This window comes from Anomalospiza imberbis, chromosome 20, assembly GCF_031753505.1.
Source record: "Anomalospiza imberbis isolate Cuckoo-Finch-1a 21T00152 chromosome 20, ASM3175350v1, whole genome shotgun sequence".
NCBI classification, from domain to species: domain Eukaryota; kingdom Metazoa; phylum Chordata; class Aves; order Passeriformes; family Viduidae; genus Anomalospiza; species Anomalospiza imberbis.
Window position 1 is genome coordinate 8031794 of NC_089700.1, and position 20296 is coordinate 8052089.

General features: G+C 45.8%; 1 protein-coding gene across 3 annotated transcripts; it reads left to right on the forward strand.

The window, feature by feature from the left end:
• Window positions 1-1973: 1973 nt before the first annotated feature.
• AKAP10 (A-kinase anchoring protein 10) lies at window positions 1974-20053 on the forward strand. Of its 3 annotated transcripts, none has more exons than XM_068210585.1 (15): window positions 1974-2313; window positions 5800-5847; window positions 7886-8068; window positions 8383-8922; window positions 10291-10389; window positions 10823-10907; window positions 11246-11369; window positions 12403-12539; window positions 13486-13630; window positions 14354-14527; window positions 15921-16030; window positions 16361-16443; window positions 17001-17053; window positions 17618-17713; window positions 18762-20053. In XM_068210585.1, exons 1-15 carry the CDS (start codon window positions 2151-2153, stop codon window positions 18765-18767), a joined length of 2046 nt encoding a protein of 681 aa, XP_068066686.1. In that variant the 5' UTR covers window positions 1974-2150; the 3' UTR covers window positions 18768-20053. The 3 variants fall into 3 exon arrangements, with proteins under 3 accessions (XP_068066686.1, XP_068066687.1, XP_068066688.1); XM_068210587.1 differs by having other exon boundaries at window positions 1975-2172; XM_068210586.1 differs by lacking the exon at window positions 5800-5847.
• The last annotated feature ends 243 nt before the right edge of the window (window positions 20054-20296 follow it).

Consider the following 20296-nt stretch of genomic DNA (forward strand, 5'->3'; position numbering starts at 1 on the left):
ACTGATTGCTCAGATAATTAAACTGTCACGTTCTGTTAAGGACTCCAGCACCTGCTGTCACTCACACTTCCAGTTCAGGTCCAGGTCCAAGGCTGAGTGAGCAGCTCTGGATTGGAGCTTCAGCCCTTCTGAATTCCCAGAAGTGAGAGAAAATTTCAGTCCAGGGAAGGTAATTCATGTCAAACTCTTGTGGAAATCATTGCACCCTTGTTCAACCCCCATGTTTACCCTTAAACCCAAGAGGACTGGGTGCAAAATTTTTGGCAGAATATTAATTTAGTGTTCCTGAGTCATCCCATTCTTTCCAATTTGCTCATCTTCTGAATGTTTTAGTCTATTAGCAGTCTCTGAGGTTATGTGCCAATTAAATAATTCCATTCATTATGCAGAAACCATATAGAATAGTTCATTATGCTTCAGCCAGCCTCTGGGCATGTGTACAAAACTGTATCAAAGAGCACCAGTTAACAAAAATAATATCAAAAGAGAAAATGCAATTGCCACAGGGTGTTGATCAGCGGCACCATCCCGCCCAGGAGACGGCTCCATCCCTGGAAGATCCCCGTGTACCTTTAATTCCATTTACAATTTATGACTCTTAATTACTGAGTGTTTGTAAAGAGCTTTGGAATGCTTGGATGAAAGACGGTGCAGAAACTCACGCAATGATTATTAATTACATCCTTTTGGCACGGCTCGGGCAGCAAGGCCAGGACAGTTACGTGGCACAGGGGCGACAGGAGAAGGCAGAGCTGCCCTCTGGCTCTGTGCCTCAGTTTCCTCACACACAAACCAGAATTTATAATCACAGTCTTTACAAAGTGTTTGTAAAGCTTTTAGAGCAGGTATCTTCTCGGATATCAACCTAAGGGCCGTGTCACGGTGACAAACGCCCTTGGCAGGCGAGGGAGGAGCAGATTTGCCGCGGGAGGATGATTAAGAGGATTTCAGTGGCAGGATTCGGACGCAGACGGAACTGACTGATCGGACAGCGATCCCGCAGGTGCCGAGCGGCCCGGCAGGGATTGCTGGCTCTGCGGGACTCGGACTGGGATGTCGGAGCCGCCGCATTCCGGCACCGGCCACGCGTGTCCCGCACGGCTGCAGGACAGGGACCGGCACTGCAGAGCCCTCACACCCGGGCAGGGCTGTCCATGTGTCCGTCTGTCCGTCCGCGCCTCTGCTGCGGCCCCCACGGCCGAAGGGGACATTTTGGGACACGTCCCTGAGGCGTCTCTCCAGGGCGCCTCGGCCCGCACGGCGCTCGCCCGCCGTCCCCTGCTCTGAGGGCGCTGTCCCCTGCCTTCAGGGCTCTGTCCCTGCTCTGAGGGCGCTGTCCCTGCTCTGAGGGCTCTGTCCCTGCTCTGAGGGCTCTGTCCCTGCTCTAAGGGCTCTGTCCCCTGCCTTCAGGGCGCTGTCCCTGCTTGGAGGGCTCTGTCCCCTGCCTTCAGGGCGCTGTCCTCTGCCTTCAGGACACTGTCCCTGCTCGGAGGGCTCTGTCCCCTGCTCTAGGGGCTCTGTCCCTGCTCTGAGGGCTCTGTCCCCTGCTCTAAGGGCTCTGTCCCCTGCCTTCAGGGCTCTGTCCCCTGCTCGGAGGGCTCTGTCCCCTGCCTTCAGGGCGCTGTCCCCTGCCTTCAGGGCTCTGTCCCCTGCTCGGAGGGCTCTGTCCCCTGCCTTCAGGGCGCTGTCCCCTGCCCCCGGGCTCGCTGTCCTGTGCCCGCGGGCCGTGCCCGCGCTGCCGCAGCGTCCCCGGGTCACCCGTGCCCTCAGCCAAGATGGCGGCCAGCGCCTCACGCCGCCCGGCGCCCCCCGCCCCGATCAAAGATGGCCGCCCCCGGACCCCCGCGGGCTCCTTGCCCTCACCCAACATGGCGGCCCCGGCCGGCCCCCTTGGCGGGCGGGCGTGAGGCCGGGGCGGCCATGTTGAGTGCGGCCGCATCCCGCCGTGCCGCGCGGGCGGCGCTGCCGGAAGCGGGCGCGGGGCCGTTGTTGACAACATGGCGGCCGCGGGCGCCGCCGCGGGAGGAAGAGGCGGAGGGAGCGGCGGCGGCGGGCGGGCGCAGCAGCCTCATTCATAGGACCCGGCGCGCTGCCTCCCTCCCTCCCGCCTTCCCCCGCCCCGGCGGCCGCCTCGCCCCCTCCCCGGCGCTATGTCCTTCTTCAGGCGGAAAGGTAGAGGGGCGGCGGCGGGCGGGCGGCCGCCGGGCTCGTCCCCTGCGCGGCTGCCGGGCCCCGGCCCTGCCCCTCCGGGCATCGCCAGCGGGCCCCGCGAGGACGCGCGGGCCCCGAGGAGCGGCCTCCCCGGCAATGACGGTCAGTGCCGGCGCCGTGTCCTCCCGCGGGGCTGGGAGGGCTCGGGGGGCCGGGGCCGGGCGGGGTTCGGGGCTCTCCGGTGAGCGCAGCGACCGCCGGCCGCGGCCCCCGGGCTGCCCGCGGCTCCGGACGCTGACCGGGCCGGAGGGGGCTGTGGCACCTCCCACGCTCCGTGCGGGGTTTGAGCCTCTGAGCCCTCTACAGATGGGTTTTTCACAACGCTGACATAGCCGGCTTTGTAAAAATTATAATGGGCTGAGAATGTGCAGCAGGAGCTGAGCATGGCAGTGAAAAAGGGACCTCATCGCACTGAGCCAAGGAGTCCTTGGCAGTTTATTCTGCAGTAGATGTGTTAGGGAGCACAAGCTGGGAAATTCAGGGCTGCTGAAATATTTATAATGCTCCAGCACACGAATGGGAGCCGTTTAAGAGTTCTCTGGGAGTGCGGCGTTTTGAAGGCACTTTGTGCTCGTGCTGCAGGCAGGGCCAGCGCTCTCAAGCTGCCCAGCTGTGGTTTGGGTGCTTTTTGTTGAAAGTGGCACCTTTTAGGAAGGGCCCCTTGGGACCGTTCTGTTTCCTCGTGATGCTGTAGCTCGAGCAATGCAACCACTGATCTTCTGATGCAGCACTGTCCCTAAAGCCTTTCTGTGTTTCTGAACCCAAAATGCACATCCTGGGAGGCGCAGACGTGGAACCTGGGGTGATGGGGATGCTCTTGGCTCTCACATCCTCTGGATCTTGCTCAGCCAAAGCAGCAGCACTGAAGATGTCACTCTTTGGGGAGGTTAGCGCAGCAGTTGTGCAAGAAATGGCTCCAAGCTTAGCAGATCTGAAGAGCCTAGAAGCCGTTGAGGGCTTTGCAAGTGCCATAATCCTTTTTGAGGTGTTTATATACAAATGTTGGGCTGAAGAATAAAACTTTGGTAGTGGTTATAAACTCTTCAAAAAGAACTCCTGCTGCTTCATTGAGAATTGTGGAGCTGAGGTTCCCTCCTGAGGAGGGATCACAGGGACAAGGTCAGCTTATGTGGAAACTTTCTCAGGGAGAAAGCCATGAAAGCTCTGATTATCTGAGAAGGGTAATTGAGGATCTGTGTTCCTTTGATTAAAGGATCTTTGGCCAGAGAGGCAAATCAGCACTAAATGCCCGAGAGAGACGCTGTGAAGGAGAGGAGAAAAGCAACCTTTCATCTGGACTGTGCATAAAACACTGCTCGGTGTGATCTCCGTTTTTAGGTGTGGCTTTTAGAGAAGATTTGATCTGAAGCTGTGAGGAAAGCAGCACATTAAGGCTTAGGATAAAGCTCTGGCCACGTGCAGGCCAAAATCCTACAAACACCGATGTTCCTGGGGTGAGCTGTCATTGTTTAAGAGGATATCGCAGTGGGTAAAAATTAAAATTAATTTTAAATTAAACCATAGCAAGGATCATAAAGCAAGTGACCTGTAGAAAAATCAAAACTAAGGGAGAAGTGTTTTTATATCTTGGACCTTAAAATAAAGGTCTGGCAGACTGAGGGTGGATAATGGGTTGAGAAATCAAAGTATAACAGGTGAGCTGGGCGCTCGAGGGCAGGTTATGAAACTGCTGCCAGTGGAACAGCTCATCCCTGGGGATATCTGGAATAACGTGCAGTGCCACAGCCTGGCTGACCTCAGCAGGATCTTGTTGTTTTTTGTGTGCTGTTGACACGCTGTGAACACTTTTTGAGTTTGTTCAGTGCATTTCAAGATGTGAATTGAAACTCTGGCATGTCACATGCTGGTTTGGGACCCTTTGGAAGGGGCTTGGCCACTGGAAATCTCACCCCCAGTCCCCATTCTGTGGTTCCTTCTGGTTTCACACAGGCACCACACAGCATCCGCTTTTTGGGGGAAGTGAAAGTGAATTCGTGTAGTGAAACTTCACTCTCTGAAATTCGGGCTTGTCCGGGATCGGAGCTGATTTTGTCCCCTCCTGTTACTGATGTCACCTGGTCGTGCTCAGAGCTGCTGGGGTCAGGAGCAGCCTGTGTGGAAAGGGTTGGGACACGACCCTGGAGTTCCTATTTCCAGTAGTAAGTAGGTATTTAGGGAGGAAAGAAGGAACAGAGGTATTTAAACTGAAAATAGGCTTATGGAGGGCTGTTGTGTGAAACCCAGGAATTGCTGCTGATAGCTAGGAACTGGTTTGATGAAATACTGGAGTGATTTGGGAAAGATGAGAGTTCACAGAGGTTGCTTGGTTCCCTCTGGTTTCTCTCCTGCCCATCAGCTCCAGTTATGTAAAGGCTGGTTACCCTCCTGCTGCATCGGGCTGCAGGTCAGCGTGGAGAGAATCCTCCTCGTGTAATGGGCACTTAAACCCCTCTGTCACACAGTGTGCTCCCTGGCAGCTGGAATTTTCAACCTCGAGTTGCAGATTTGCAGCCCTGCAGCGTTTGTGCTCGCAGGGGAGAGTGGCAGGCAGTGCTGCAGCCACCGGGCCAGGGCAATTATGTAACCGGAGACCGGAGCTCCCCTTTCAAATATTTAACATCCTTAGGTCGGAATAGGAGCCGCTTGGGGTGGCTTTTTTGGATGTGTTTTGTGGTGTAAATGTGGGATCGTGCTGGGCTGTGCCTTGTGGTTACGTGAGGCAGGGCTCCACGGTCGGTGTTCAGGGATGACCTATTTGTAGTAATAATCCTTGCCTGGAGCAGCCTCCCTGGTAGATCACATTCTCCAATATCACCCCGGCGTTTGTTTCTCTGCCATCCTGTTTATGTGCTGCTTGGGCTTCTTTATTTTTGTTAACAGATCTCCTCCTTCGCTTCCTTTAGGAGCTTCCTTTAAAACATAGTAATATTTTTTAAAAAATAAATCCTCAAAGCGCTTTTCCATCACAACTTTTTCCACTGTTATCTCCCCATCAGTTGCTCACCCGGGGTTTCATGATGATTAAGCAAGACTATTTGTGAGAGAATTAACTGTCTGCAGTGAGTTTCCAGAGCATTTCTGTGGTACCCATCATGTGCATGGAAGCAGCTCCATGGAGCCAGAGCCAGCCCACATCTCCTCAGTGTTGGGTGTTGTGCTGCTCTTCCCACAACACAAGGGAAATGTTGTTTTTAGGTGATTTTTGGTTCACAAACAGCACCTGCCAGTGCTCTACACTTAAAACACATCTTCCCTACTCTTCCCAGTTCATGCTGTTTGTTAAAGTCACCCTGAATGTAGCTTTAATCTATAGACAGCAAACATCTTCCTCCCTGGAAATGTAACAGACTGTATTTCATGAAACTTAATTAATGGATGGGTTTTGCTTTTGAAAGTAACTCAACAGAAAAGCTTTGAAAGCCTCTGTCAGTTACTGGATGTGCAATTTAAATGAGAAATCAGTTTTAAGAAAATTAGATTTTCTATCTGCCTCTGATACTTGCTGATGTTGGGAATTCTATGTCCATTCTCAGGTAAATGCCATTAGTGACCCAAAATAGCATTAACATTTTCCCTTGTATTTTACAGTGAAAGGCAAAGAACAAGAAAAGACCACAGATGTGAAAGCAATTAAAAGTAAGATCAAACTTTTATCTGTAAATTCAGATCTCTGTCATCATTCACCATTTTTATCTTATCCAACAGGATCATTCCTTACTCCTGAGCACAGATCTGACCTGTGCATCAAACCCAAACCAAACTCAGAATTTAATTCTATTTCTGGGTATTTATAGTAACTAATCTTTCCTCCTCCTCTTGCTGAATCTGTAGGTGCAGGAGGTTATTAAGTTATGTCAGGCGTGAGCTTTAATTCAAAGTGATCAGGCACTCCGGTCACCTTGCACGTGGTGTTTGTTCCTATCCACAGCAAATTGCTCCTGGAGTTTCTTGCTCAGCTGCAGTGTCCTTTGGCGGTGCAGTGTCCTGTTTGGAAAGTGCAGTTTCACTGTGTCTGATTTGCAGAAGAAACTGCAGATTTAACTTTGATGGGCCTTGTGAGGCTGAAGATCCAAATCCTGAATGAGCCATTCCTTGCTGCTCTGTGGGGTGCAGAGCTGTTGCTGCTAGATCTCTTAGGAAAGGAGAAAAGATCTGGGTGGAGAAGAGATTTATAAACTGTAGGAAAACAAGTTTGCTGATCTGTCAGATTTTCTTGCAGTACTGAAAGGAGATGAGGTAAATGCCAGAATCCATACTGGTAGATGCACATCAGGAGGAAATTGCAGGTTTTTTTCTTGGTGGCCTGTCTTTCAAATCAAATGCAGGAAACAGCGAGTTGCATCCATTTCATAGCCACACCTCACCTTTCAGTGCAACTACCAGTATGGTGACCCTGAAAATAAAAATAAACTTGAAAATTTATAGTATTGCACATTGTGAGCTGCTGCAGCAGAGAGCATCTTTGTTTGACCCTTGGAGAAAGCAGAACATATTTTCCTCAAATGTCCAAAATGTAAAATTAAATTTAAATCTAATTGACAAAAGCCTGTAGCATTATGAGGAGTGTGACTCTGGCTCTACACAAGTGATTTCCACCAAATTTTCCCACTGCTGCCATCCCTTGGCCTTGAAAAAAAGGTATTTTCTCCATTATTGCTGGTATGAAACACCCAGAGGCTTTGTAAGAAGCAGCAAGTGGTGCCTTGGTGTCCAATCCTGCAACTGCACAAACACTTGGCAATAATTTAAATGTTTCCATTGCTCCTGAGGCGTCTGTGACATCTAAGTGTGAAATTGTCAACTGCTGTCATAAAATTGGGAATACAAATAAAGTGATGCAGCATGGAAGTCATGAAGCCCAAGTTGCCTGACACCTTGATAGAAAACATTCCTGGGAAGAGTTGAGATAGTCAGCTCATCCGATGTACTTTATTTTTGAGTCAGAGGTGTAAGATGTCCCTGCACGACATCCTCATCTAACACAGCTTCCTGAGAGCTTTGGAATCTGCTGTGAGCATGTTTGAGGTTTTTTTCAGCTTTGTCATCAATTAACAATTAGCTGAGTTTTGTGTGAGGAAGTTCTTATTTGTTCTTTTTGAGCTCCAGTAGCCACTTGTGTCCTAAAACAGCCAGAGGGGGTTAAGTTTATAACCTGGGTTTCATCACAGGTATTTCCTTATTGCTTTTTTTTCCTCTTGCAACCAAGCAGAAGCAACAAAAATATTTTTGAGAAATAACTCCTATTAAACCTCACAGATAGCTTTGTAGTTCAGGTTTTTTAAATCACATTTTAGCTTTCAAAAATGCATGGAAATGGATTGGCAGGAGCACTGGAACTAAACTAAACTTTTGACAGAGTATGAAGTTGTTACAGTAGTGGTTATCAAGGAAGCAGGAAGACTCATTTCATGTGTAAACTCAGACGTGGCATCTCTTGATTTGCTGCTGAATAAGGAAAATAGAGGTGGGTGGGAGTGAGTTTATTTTTCCAATAATAAAACTTGTGGTCTTTAATCAGACCCTTGATCAAAGATGACACCCAGTGGTACAGTGAGGTTTTAATGAGACTGACTCTTGCAAACTCCCTGGTGTATTTTGGGGTGCTTAGCATTGGGCAATATTTAGAAGAGTTCTTGGGGTCCTTGTGCTTTAACAATTTCTTTCTTGATTCCAGCTCCAATCCCAGTACATTCCCCTCAGAGAAGCACTAGGAATCACGCCTTGCTGGAGGCTGCAGGACCAAGCCATGTGGCCATCAATGCCATCTCTGCCAACATGGACTCCTTCTCCAGCAGCCGCACAGCTGCCCTCAAGAAGCAGCCAAGTCACATGGAAGCTGCTCACTTTGGAGACTTGGGTAAGGCTGTAAGAACGCCAGCTTTTCTTTTTATTCTGTGTATTCCTGTGCACAGAATACACATTCTGTGTATTTTTATTCTGTGCACTCACCATCTCTTGGTTTTCAAGTAAACAAATAGGTAATAAAAGTGTGGCTGCTGTTACAGTAGCATCTGTGTTACCCTGGGAGGGATTTGAGGAGGAAGCACAATTCCTTTACTATGTCATTGTGTTGGAATTGCCTCTGCACAGTTGCATTCCAGGACGCTTTTGTATCCAACCCCCACATCTGCGGTACAATACGGACTCACTCCCTTTCACGTTTTCCTTTAGGCAGATCGTGTCTGAACTACCAGGCTCAAGAGACCAAATCAAGCCTTTCCAAAACCCTTGAACAAGTCCTGCAGGACAGCGTAGCCCTCCCTTACTTCATCCAGTTCATGGAGCTGCGCAGGATGGAGCACTTGGTGAAATTCTGGTTAGAGGCCGAGAGCTTCCACTCCACCACCTGGTCCCGCATCCGCGCGCACAGCCTGAACACGGTGAAGCAGAGCTCCCTGGCAGAGCCAGTGTCCCCCTCCAAACAGCAGGAATTGGCCTCCTCTCCTCCTGCTGGGTGGCTGGAGGAGAGGCTGGAGGGCTCTGGCACCGCGCGGCTGCTCCGGCCTGAGCCCGACAGAACTGCCAGCAGCCAGAGCCACGCGGGGCTGCCGGGGCGGGACAGCCGCAGCAGCGGTGCTCTGGCTGGGAGGAAACCAGACACGGGGACTCACTCTCTTCCAGCTGATCAGCAAGAATCTTCCAAGCTTTCAGTATCAAATAGAAACAGCCCCTCCTCTGCACTAAAGGACTTGTCAGGAAAACTCATGAAAAGTAAGTGCTGTGTGTTCCCTTTGCTTGAAAAGGTGGGAAGTGAACGTTTTTGTGCAGGGAGTGCCTCAGTTCTCGGGTTCTTAGCAAGCCTGATGTGATGTTGCAAGGAAGAAAGTTTTATGTATCACTGATGTTAACTTGCTGCTGGTCAGTTTGAGCTGTGTATTGTTTGACTTGTTTAAAAATAAAAAAGCTGCTGAAGAGGCTTCAAAATCATTGTGTACTCAATGAGCTTAGGTTGCTTCTGTTTTTCCATGTGTAATCATAAGAAATTGAGTGAATGTTGCTATGTCCAGTTCTTCCCTCACCCATCCCATCACACCTTAAAAGAATTGCAGAAAGTTTGGATGGTGGGGTGGGGAATTGATAACTAACTTGTCATGGAAGGTAAATATCCTGTATAACATAAAATGACATAAGTAGTGGTTGCAAGAGACTTGTGGAGATTTATGTGTGGAATGTACTGTTTTTGTTCTTGGATTTATTTGATAGAGTTCCTCCCCTTGTAAGTGATTTGTTGTCATTTGGATTCCACCTCTTCAGAGGCTGCTGGAAGTAAGGATGAAATTAAAATATTTCCTTTTGGTAGTGAGCTACATGCCCAGTAACATGTTTCTCTACTTTGCATCTACTCAGTCCTCCCTCATTTGTGCAAGTCTGCAGCCACAAAGGAAACACTTCTTTCTTCATATTGGTTCCTTTTGTTTGCCCAACTGTTTCCTCATGTTGCATCCCTTTCTCTTGCTGATTGCCTTTCTCATGTAGTTATTTATCATGTGCCTTCACAATACGTAACCTCAGCCCCAAAGTCACTTAAAGAAGGAAAATGATGTTTTAGTCACCAGAGCACCTCTGCTTTCTGATGTCTAAAAAGAATTTGAAAACACAGAGTCCTTATTGAGAAATCTAAAAAGAATTTGAGTGTATTTTTTTCTCTCTTCCAGAGCAGAGTCCCAAGTAAAGAACACTTGTTTGAGGCATATCATTTTAAGATGGGTTTTTTTCCCTAGTAATTCCTATACAATGCAAGTGATTTCTCTGTGATGGGAGCTAAAATTTGGGAATTTCACTTGCCTGCAAGCTGTTGCTTCTGGGACTGTGGTGTGCAGCTGAGGAAGTGGGTTCTGCCTTGTGTGCTGGTAGGGAAGATTTGGAGCTATGTTGTTGTATTCCATCTTAGTCCATGCTGGGTTTGTTGTGACCTGACTGGAGATCACACAGTCCCTGCAGCTGGTCAGGAGCAGAATATGAATATCCTGCAGTGAAAACATCACTGAGAATTAGACAGCTGCTTTTCTGAAGAGCAAACATTTGTTACTCAATCACACCAAGGAATTCCAAGTTTGATTCTGTGTTTCTTCCCTGCAGGTATAGAACGGGATGCAGTTAGTACTTTTACCAAATATATTTCTCCAGATGCTGCTAAACCAATCCCTATTACAGAAGCAATGAGAAATGACATAGTTGGTAAGAATGAATAACTGCTTCCTCTTCTCAGAGCTGCTCTGTCCCCATAAAAATGTGTCTCTAATACGTCACAGGTTTGCATTTATCTTTATTTTTATGAATTTTAAAGGCAGCCTTAAAAAGATAGGGGATTACAAATATCAGTGGATCTGACCTTCAGCAGTGCTGTGAATATCCTCATAAAAACTTTCAGAGATTTTGTTTAAATTAGGGAGAGAATTATTGGTGGTTATGGAGGGGATCCAGATGAGTCTCAATCAAATACTTTAGCCATGTTATTATTATTTGGCCAGCTTTGAAAGCTCTTTGCTCAGTCAGAACCAGCTGATTCTGGTGGATTTGAACTGCAATTTTTCATTAACCAGTCCTTGCTCGAGTCTTTCAGCTCCATCAGCCAAATCCATGTTAAAATTAACCTGCTCTTTCTTTGCAGCAAAGATCTGTGGGGAGGATGGCCAAGTGGATCCCAACTGCTTTGTTACAGCACAGTCCATAGTGTTCAATGCAATGGAACAAGAGTAAGTTGATGCCATAGTTTGGGTTCTTGTGTCTCTTGTCCTAAAGGTTCTGTTAAAAATATTTATGGAGGCATGACTATATCAGCACCTTTCTGTGCTGTCTTTTGTATTTGAAACTGCTCAGATCCCCTTCTCCAAATCCATTCTTGCTGAACGTGGCTGTTCACACTGTTGTGTTCTTTATCTCTTTCTTGTGCCATTTACAAACCTACCCTGTTTCTTGCTTGTTTTGCTTTTATCCAACCAAAAGTATCAGAGTTCTGGGCAAGAGCTGATGGGTTCTGAGGGTGCCTTTGGTGCTGCTATCCTGATAACTGATTGTCCCTGTCTCTGTGCAGGCACTTTAGTGAGTTCTTGCGGAGTCACCATTTCTGTAAATACCAGATTGAGGTGCTGACCAGTGGGACTGTGTATCTGGCTGACATTCTGTTCTGTGAGTCAGCCCTGTTCTACTTCTCTGAGGTGAGTGGCAATGTTTGGGTTTGCTTTTAGATCCCTTTCTAGCAGATGAAAAAAATATTTTCATTCCTTGATGGCTTTGGGTTGGATATTGGTTAGGAATTGTTCCGTGGGAGGGTGCTGAGGCCCTGGCACAGGGTGCCCGGAGCAGCTGTGGCTGCCCCTGGATCCCTGGAAGTGTCCAAGGCCAGGTTGGATGAGGCTTGGAGCAGCCTGGGACCGTGGAAGGTGCCCCTGCCCATGGCCGGGGGTTGGAACTGGGTCATTTTTAAGGTCCCATTCCACCCAAACAATTCTGTAATTCTAAATATAATAAAAAACCCAAGGTGTATTTTTTCTGAGAGTAAATGCATTGAACTTTTTCCTGCCCCTATGCAGAACTCAATTCAAATGTTCAGACCTGTCCATTGTGTTGTGGAATGAGTATTTGAGATTTCCTCTCCAGTTAGTGAGGGCTTCTCAGAGTCTCTTTGCTTTGTAGAAGCTTTGACATTGTCATCTTGATCTTCACATTGTAGTGACTGTAAAAGCCTGAATTACAGATAACAAATCATAACCAGTGCTATGTGGAGAGGGCACCTCCAGTGATGTGATAGGTTAAATAAAAGATTTCAGTTTCAGGCTCCTGCACCTTTAAGGAAACAGCTCTTGACATACTTGTCCTGACAGTCTGACAAGCTGATGTAGTTTGAAACTGTAGCTTGGGAAGCTGAGACAATGTGCTGAGCTCAGTGTAAGCTAAATGTAGCATGAAAATGGTGTTTCCTGTCCTAGGAGGAGACAAATAGTTTTTTGGAAACTAAGTGTGAAAATAAGTACGGAAAAGAAATGTCAGAGGTTCTCTTTTTTCTCTTTTTTTTCCTCCAAGCAAGCTAAATCTGTCTGAGACAGAAATTCAAAATAGTGAATGCTGACAATTTTGCATCACTAATATGTGGCCTATGTTTCTTGTTCTAAATGGGAAGAAAGTTAAAAAAAATCAGAAGTTTCTTGCTAAAACTTCTTTAATCTCCTCTTTTTCTTATTTCCCTTCCAGTACATGGAGAAGGAAGATGCAGTTAATGTATTGCAGTTCTGGCTGGCAGCAGATAACTTCCAGTCTCAGCTTGCTGCCAAAGAAGGCCAGTATGATGGGCAAGAAGCACAGAACGATGCCATGATTTTGTATGACAAGTGAGGGAGTTCAACAGTCCTTTGTGTTCAACAATCCTTTGTTTCTGTACTTGTGGTTTTGTGTTTGCTGTGCAAAAGGAACTTCTCTGCACTCTTGGGCTGTTCTGCTGAGGTGCATTTTATCAAGGTGGCTTTTGATGTGTTTGCACACATGAACTGAATTTTTTTTGTATACATGAGGAGAAATCCTTACAAGGATTCCATTCTTAAACATAATTCAGGATTTTCAGGACTTGATTGCTCGATTTTGTTTGGTTGGGCAGTATCAAAGCTGATTGGTTGACATTTGAAAATAGAAGGGGTTTAAGCCTAATAGCGAATACAGCACTGCAGAAAAACCTTAATGTTCAGATTCTGTTATCCATATAAAATAGGCTGTAGAAACTCTTCTCACACGTAATAAAAGCCAGCTAGTGCTTGTTCTTAGTATTGTGAAATATTTCCTTTTTTTAAGGAAGCAATCAGATCTTTTTTAATATCAGACTTTCAGGAGAGGAACTTTCTTCCTGTATTTTGTGTTTCACTTTAGCAATAAGACAACTGGGAGACAGCACAACAGCTTCCTGGAAATGTTTGTTCTAAAGCTTAAGTGTGAGGCTCTACCACCACTTGAGTTATTACCCAGGGAGGAAGCAAATGCTTCACTCAGGTTCATCAATCATTCCCCATCCTTAAACTCAGTTTGCAAGGATGTGAGCAGTAGAGCCGATGCTGCTTTGGATTTCTGGGTGTTTCCTGCTCCATTCTTGTTTCCCATTCTCTGTTCTTCATCTGTGTTTCAGGGCAGGGCTCTCAGCCTGTTTCTGGGAGGGGGGTGTCTCACTGACCTGTAGTCAGTGGGGACCAGGTGTGTGCAGGTGTTTGCAGTGTCTGGGGAACAGGTGGGCACTGAGCACCTGCAGAGGTTTGCAGATCCTGTTTGTGTTGTTTCCTTGCCCTGCCCCAGGTACTTCTCCCTGCAGGCCACGCACCCTCTGGGCTTTGATGACTCTGTGAGGCTGGAGATTGAATCCAACATCTGCAGGGAGGGGGGGCCTCTCCCCAACTGCTTCACCACTCCCTTAAGGCAGGCATGGACAACCATGGAGACGGTGAGATCCTTCTTCAGAGTGGGGTTCACACTTAGTGAGGGTGAAGGGGGGGTTCCATAGTGTGCCCTGATTGTTCTGTTCCTTTACTGGCTTCCTGTTTACCTGGATAATAGAACAGCTTCAGGAAAATCTGCCAGACTCTTTGCCCCAGCCTGATTTGAAGATACCACCCACTGGCTGCTGTTAATGCTCTGTGAAATGTTTGTCTCGGGTGATTATTGCAGTTTAATGGAAGTAGCAGAATTTCCTCCCATGTGAATTGCTATCAACAGCTTATTTTGTATCTTTAGAAAATTTTCCTTCCTCTTTGTAGGAGTTTTTTGCAAGTCTAATACAAGTGCTGTGGTTAATAATGTAACTCTGGGATACCCAGATACCAGAAATGAATTATTTGATTCTGGAGCTCCAGAAAATTGGGCACAGTGAAACAGAGTAACTGTAAAGCCTGTTGAGCTGTCAAGCTTAAGTTTCTAGAGGGAAAAAAAACCTCCTCTGAACTTCAGTTCCAGTTACTGAACTGGGGGATTTCATCAATAGGCAGTTGGGTTTGTTCAATTTTGCGGTAGGATTAAAACTTAAAGCAATGCAGTTGCTAATCCTCAGTAATTCCATGCATGGATGCTTTTACTTGTGTTCCATCTACACACGGACTGAGATGTTTGTTTGCTCTTCTCTAACTATGCAGACCAGCCTTAATTAAAGAGGCCTTTTTCTATCTCTCAGGTTTTCCTACCTGGTTTCTTGTCCAGCAACCTTTACTACAAATACTTGAATGACCTCATCCATTCAGTACGAGGAGATGAATTCCCGGGAGGGAACATTGCACTGAGTATTCATGGTCCTGGTAGCTCTCCTGACAGTGATTCCATAGGGAGCACAGATGGCTCTGCCTCCCAGGTACCAGTTTGGGTTTTCTGTGTCAATATCCAAGTTTTTACCCTGTAAGGAAACATCATTCCACTTTCATTTAAAGCCTGTGTTGTGTTAGGATGTGTTTAATCTACCTGCAGCTCGGTTCTGTCAGAAGTGTCTCTGCTATTTGTTGTACCCAAAGCCTTGTGCTGCTGTTATTTCTTTACAGCAGTGATGTCTTTATTAAATTGCTACTTTACTGAAGACTTTTTCATGATGCCATAATATCTAAGAATGCTTGCTACTAGAAATAACATTATTTTGTCAATACCATAGTTACAACTTCAGGTGAAAATTGACACTTGTGAATATGCTATCAAATTTAAATATAAACATGCTAGTTTTGTGTGCTCAGTTCTTTTAAAGTGCCAGATCTTCTGTCCTGAAGAGTAAACTCATTTCCAGGGCTGAAGGCATCAATCTGCTCAAACACAGAGCAGATTCTGGCTAACCTGTAACCAGGACAGCCTGGAAACTGCCAGCCCAGCTGAGAGCAGAAGAGCCAAGTGACTGCTGCTTTTATTGAACTCTGCAGGGCTACCCTGAGCTTCAAACCCAGTATCCACACCAATGTTAGTCATGTCCTGGCTTTCCAGCAACTTGGAAGCTATACCACCTGCTTGTACTATTTTTAAACCTCCTAATTTGCAAGGAGGGAATATTCCTCCCCTAGCTGCGAAGTGGGGAATAAAATCTGTGTTCTTGAGGCCTCCTGCTGCTTGATCCTCTGAGCAGGAGGATCTGCTGGTAATTGGCTGGGCAGTTTAGGAAATGAGGTGCTGCTTTCTGTGATGTGCATTCCTGCTTGTCTGAATAGGAGAATCTCTGGGTCTCTGCATATTTTTGCATAAAGAGCAGCAGGAAAGGAGCTGCCATTGGTGTTCCTGTTCTGTGCTGAGGTGATAATGGATTGCTGTGTGTTGTGCCCTCCCTGCTGTTGCTCTGATGTTTCCTTGGCTTTTTTTCCATAATCTTATATAAATACTCCAGGCCAGAAGATAAATAATTTGTTCTCTGTTCATGGGGGAGGCATCTGTGTTTGGGAATTGCTTACCAAGAGCAGGAGAGGGATGTTCCAGACTCACAAGTGATTTGCGAGCACACGTGGATCTGTTGAGCTGATAAAGCTCAGGCAGCAGCGTGTGCTGACCTGGGCTTTGTGTCTTTGGCTCTGCCCACAGAATTTTATCATCCTCTGCTAAAAGCAATGTCCTGTGAGTTGGGAATTCAAGGCTGTGTAGACACACTGATTCTTTTATACTCCTGCTTAGAGACTTGATGGAGGTTTACCTGTGTTAAAAGCACTAAAATTGCAGTTCTGTTAAGAAGCTGGTAGTTATCTGCATTGGGCACTAATACTTAGAATTTTTATTTGTAGTCCAATGTCAAAAAGGCTAATGTTAAAATCCTGAAAAATTTTGATGAAGCAATAATTGTAGATGCTGCGAGTCTGGATCCAGAATCTTTGTACCAACGAACATATGCAGGGTAAGGTTCATTTCAGTGTATTGTTTCCTTTCTGGTTACATGTTTCACCTCTGTTTCACTTTTTGCTGTGTCCTTCTGCATGGAGAGTAGGCCTAAATGCAAGATCTTAGTCCATGTCTTAATATATTTGACAGTAACTTTATTTCAATAGTGTGATTTAACACCCAGTGAATGTTTCTTTGACCAAAATGGCAGCCAGGAAAATATTTCTAATTGGTTTTTCTCTTCCTCTTTGATTCCAAAATGTAGCCAAGTATATAGCCAAATATAGCTTTCCATAATGCCAAAGTTCTTTTGATCACCCATGTGGTTCTTCGCTCCTCTCCTCAGGAAGATGACGTTTGGAAGAGTCAGTGACCTGGGGCAGTTCATCAGAGAATCTGAACCAGAGCCTGATGTCAAAAAATCAAAAGGTTTGCTTTGCTCTTTATCTCCATTTCTGTAAACATCTGCAGAGCTGCTCTCTTCCCTGCTGGAGTTAAGATAGGCAGAGTGTTTGACTCTTTCCAGATCTGTTTTAAGCCAAATAGAGATGCTGTGGGGATTGGCCTGTACTGAGGCAAAACCCATCTCTGGCCCAGTTTTCCTACCCAAATTCTGCTTTTCTGGTCCAGCTGGACTCTGGGGAGCATGAGCAGCCGGTGGGAGTTGGAGCTGTCGATGGAACCTGGCAGGGATGAAAGCGTCAGCAGCTGAGCTGGTGATCAAACCTTCCAAGCTTTGGTCTTGAGATGAAAAAGAACTGCAGCTCTCCACATGCTTCCCACCCAGGCTGGGACCTGCTGCTGGTGCTGCTTTTCAGCTCTGGGAAAGGCTCAGTGTCCAAATGGCTGCAGGCAGTTCCTTGTCTTTCCTGCCTCTCCTCCATGTGCTGAGTGCCAGCAGAGCAAACCCTGCAGAAGGGTGACAGGAATCAGCTTTGTACCTCACCTTGCTGACATACCTTGCTTGCTGTTTTTATCTCAACCAGGGTCCATGTTTTCACAAGCAATGAAGAAATGGGTTCAAGGAAATACAGATGAGGTGTGTCCTCTTTCATGTTCTTCTTGCGACTTTACACTTCAGAGAAATAAAGTATTGATGTTCTTAATCCTGGCTGTTATCTCTGAGTATCTTTTGCTGCACCAAGAACAGGGAGACTGTGTGCTAAATATAATTTGATTGCATGTATGTGTGAAACTAGTTTGCTCTTTGCCAGTGCTTGCTGGTTGAACTAATTGTGTGCTTGCAGTCAGGGTTTTTCTTATTGTGGTTTTATATAGCTGTAAGTAGGGGTGGAAGTGCTATTTGATTTTTATGATGAAGTGACCACTGCACATGGATTCCAGGCTGCATTTTTCCCCCTCTGAAGGGCTTGGACAAATCCCCAAGAGATAAATCTAAAATCTCCACTAACTCTATTGGGAATTACATCAAGCCTTAAGTAGAATAATTGAAATTAACACTGGTGCATTTCCATGGAGGGAGGATACGTTTATACAGGTTATGGAGTGGTGAAGGTTACCCTGATTCCAAGGCTGTGCTGAGAGCACTGTGTTTTTCTTTTAAGAACCTTAAGCTATCTGTGTTTTGGGCTGTGTTTTTCAGGCTCAAGAAGAGATGGCTTGGAGGATAGCAAAGATGATTGTCAACGATGTCATGCAGCAGGCGCAGTGTGAGCAGCCTTTGGAGAAGGTCACCAAGGTAGGGGGGTGGAAAGGCTGCTGTCTTCATCTGGCTCCAGCCAGGCTGTGGGAGGAGCAGAACTCTCACTTGCCTTCCTCCCATGGCTGAAACCCATGCTGGTAAATGTTCAAACCAGCAGAGCACGAGAGGAAGAAACAAAGGTTGGAGTGTTTCGGCCTAAGTGTGGTGTAAGAATTTCTTAACAGATATCTGTGGTGGTTCTCCTGTGCAAGCATTAAACTTGTCTGAGTTTGAGTCTACAAACTGCCTAATTAGTTAAAGGGTGATCTGTGCTGCAGGATGAAGTGTAGTTCCTGACCTGAGCTCACACTTGCTGTGTCCTCTTAGTCACTAGTGGTATTTCTGCTTGAAGTGCAGTAAAACTCAACAGCTGTGAATTTGTCTCATTGGGTGCTCTCATTTACACAATTCTGCCTCCAGGCTTTAAAAAGACACAGTAACCCTGTCCACAGGTTTGTGTATTGTTGCTTAGTGGCTGTGTTGTTCTACAGCCCATGTGTTCTCTGTCTAAAAAGCCCCAGTTCTGAGGCAGTAGTTGGATTTTGTGAAATATTGGTGACAGCAGGTTACCAAGTTAATGTCTGGTACTTCTGACTTTCAGGCATGTGAGTTTCTACAAATGAGCTTGCATTATGTTCAGTTAGTGAAAGTGAACATGTGCCAAAGCCCAGTTTTTTGATCCAGATGGGTGGATCCATAGTTTCACTGTGGGAGTGTTTTCTTTCTAATACAGCAGTAACATTTAAATGTCTTGTATAATGACTTCACTTAATAGCTTGACTGCAAATGATAAAATTCCAGTCTGCCTGGATGAAAAGGTCACTCAGCACAGTATTTAGAAATCTCAAATGACTGCAGATGCTCTGGGTTCAATTAAGCAAGTAATCAAAAGGTTGAGTGTGTTTGGATTAGGTTTGGGGCTTTTTTTCTCACCCAAACTCAAACAAACTCGGCTTCGATGTTTTTAAACACAAAATATCTTTCTATTGAACAATCACCTTGCATGTTTTAGTGTAAAATGAAGATCTGTTTTTCTCTTTTCCAGCTATGATTTTAGAAACTCCAGGACAGGAAATCTTGTTTTCCACTTTGAGAACGAGTGAACTTTCCCTATTGGTGGATTCTTTAACACAGCCAATAAAAACAAAGCACTGTTACTCCAACAGCTGGAATCCCCCTCATTTCTAAGGAAGAATGAAAAAGAAGCAATCCTGGACCTCCACTGTAGAGAGTGAAGAAACACTTTTCCCTGGTGTATGTGGCATTCACAGTAATGATGGTTCTGAGATGAAGATGCAGTTTACAAATGTGTCACTGAGAAACTCTGACTGATTTCACAAATACTTGACCCTGTCTCAAAAAATAAACCAAAACTTTCAAGCAAAATATCTGCAATGGGACACAGAGGGGAAGGTTCTGCTGTAGTTTCTGGTTCTACTACTTGTAATTTTTAAACACAGAATTGGAAGGGCTGTGGGGCAAATTCATTGGCAGTGAAAGACCTGGAAAGTTCTGAGTTTAATTTTACGTTACTTGAAATAGATGAGTATTCAACTGTAAGATAAATGTATTTTACTTCATAACTGCATTAACTTTGAAGGCAGTGTAGAAGGGTCAGGAACTCCTCCTTGTCGAGCTCCTACACCTGCACACACACACACACGCCTCCCCTGCTTCCACCACGGAGCAGATCCAAGGCTGGTCCTGCAGCCCCTCTGCTCCCACCCTGGACCCAGCAGACTGCTCCACTTCCTGTCCTCACCATCCCACGAGCAAGGAAAAAAGGAATTGCTGCCATTCTCCATCGCTTGTTGTCCTCCACCCAATGTAGGATCTAATTCCAGATGTTTGGTTTACAAAGAAAAACAGTTTTAAATGACCTCTGGCCTTCTTCCTGACACTGTCAACACTTACCATGTTACACAGCACCTCTTTTTTCCCCCAGCAAATCGATTTTGCAGGGTAGCAGAAGTACTCAGTGTCTCACCCTTATGTTACTGCTGCATTTTTAGTATACAACACTTTTATTTTGGGTCTTTTTTTTTTAACTCTAATGATTGCTTTTTTCCTCAAACTTGTGCAAAGAAATCACTATGCGAAGAACTCAAATCATTTCCAATGTTCAGAATATCTTGATTGACTAGAAAGTGTTATTCTGTTGCAATATTTGATTGTATAGAGACACACTGTATTGTTATGAAAAAGCAAAAAAGGCTGTGTATAGGTTTTTGGTACTATGTACCACCTCTTATTTCTCTCATACCCAAGCATTCATGTACTTAAAACATACTATATTTAATTGTGTTTTGATTTAAAATATATAAATATTAAAATTTGTGTTGATCTTCTGTTTTCATGGGGTTTGAAGTTACATGGGATGGGTTTTTTTATGTGAGTTTTAGGGATAATTTTGCCCATGTTTCTTAATGGATCATGTTAATGGCAGTGTGGTGAATAAGCTTAATTCTTGTTTAAATAGTAAATAAATTGTTCAATCACAGGACGTGGCAGAAGTTGGGCTGGGAAAGGTGTAAAGGGGCAGGGGATGGTCCTGAAGTATTGAACCACACTGAACTCTCT

What these genes read in the sequence shown, in the direction of transcription:
- AKAP10 (XM_068210585.1), top strand. Translation starts at nt 2,151, where the DNA reads ATGTCCTTCTTCAGGCGGAAAGGTAGAGGGGCGGCGGCGGGCGGGCGG. An exon ending in GTCAGGAAAACTCATGAAAA is followed by an intron (nt 8,923 to 10,290) that starts GTAAGTGCTGTG and finishes TCTTCCCTGCAG; the next exon opens with GTATAGAACGGGATGCAGTT. An exon ending in GCCATGATTTTGTATGACAA is followed by an intron (nt 12,540 to 13,485) that starts GTGAGGGAGTTC and finishes GCCCTGCCCCAG; the next exon opens with GTACTTCTCCCTGCAGGCCA.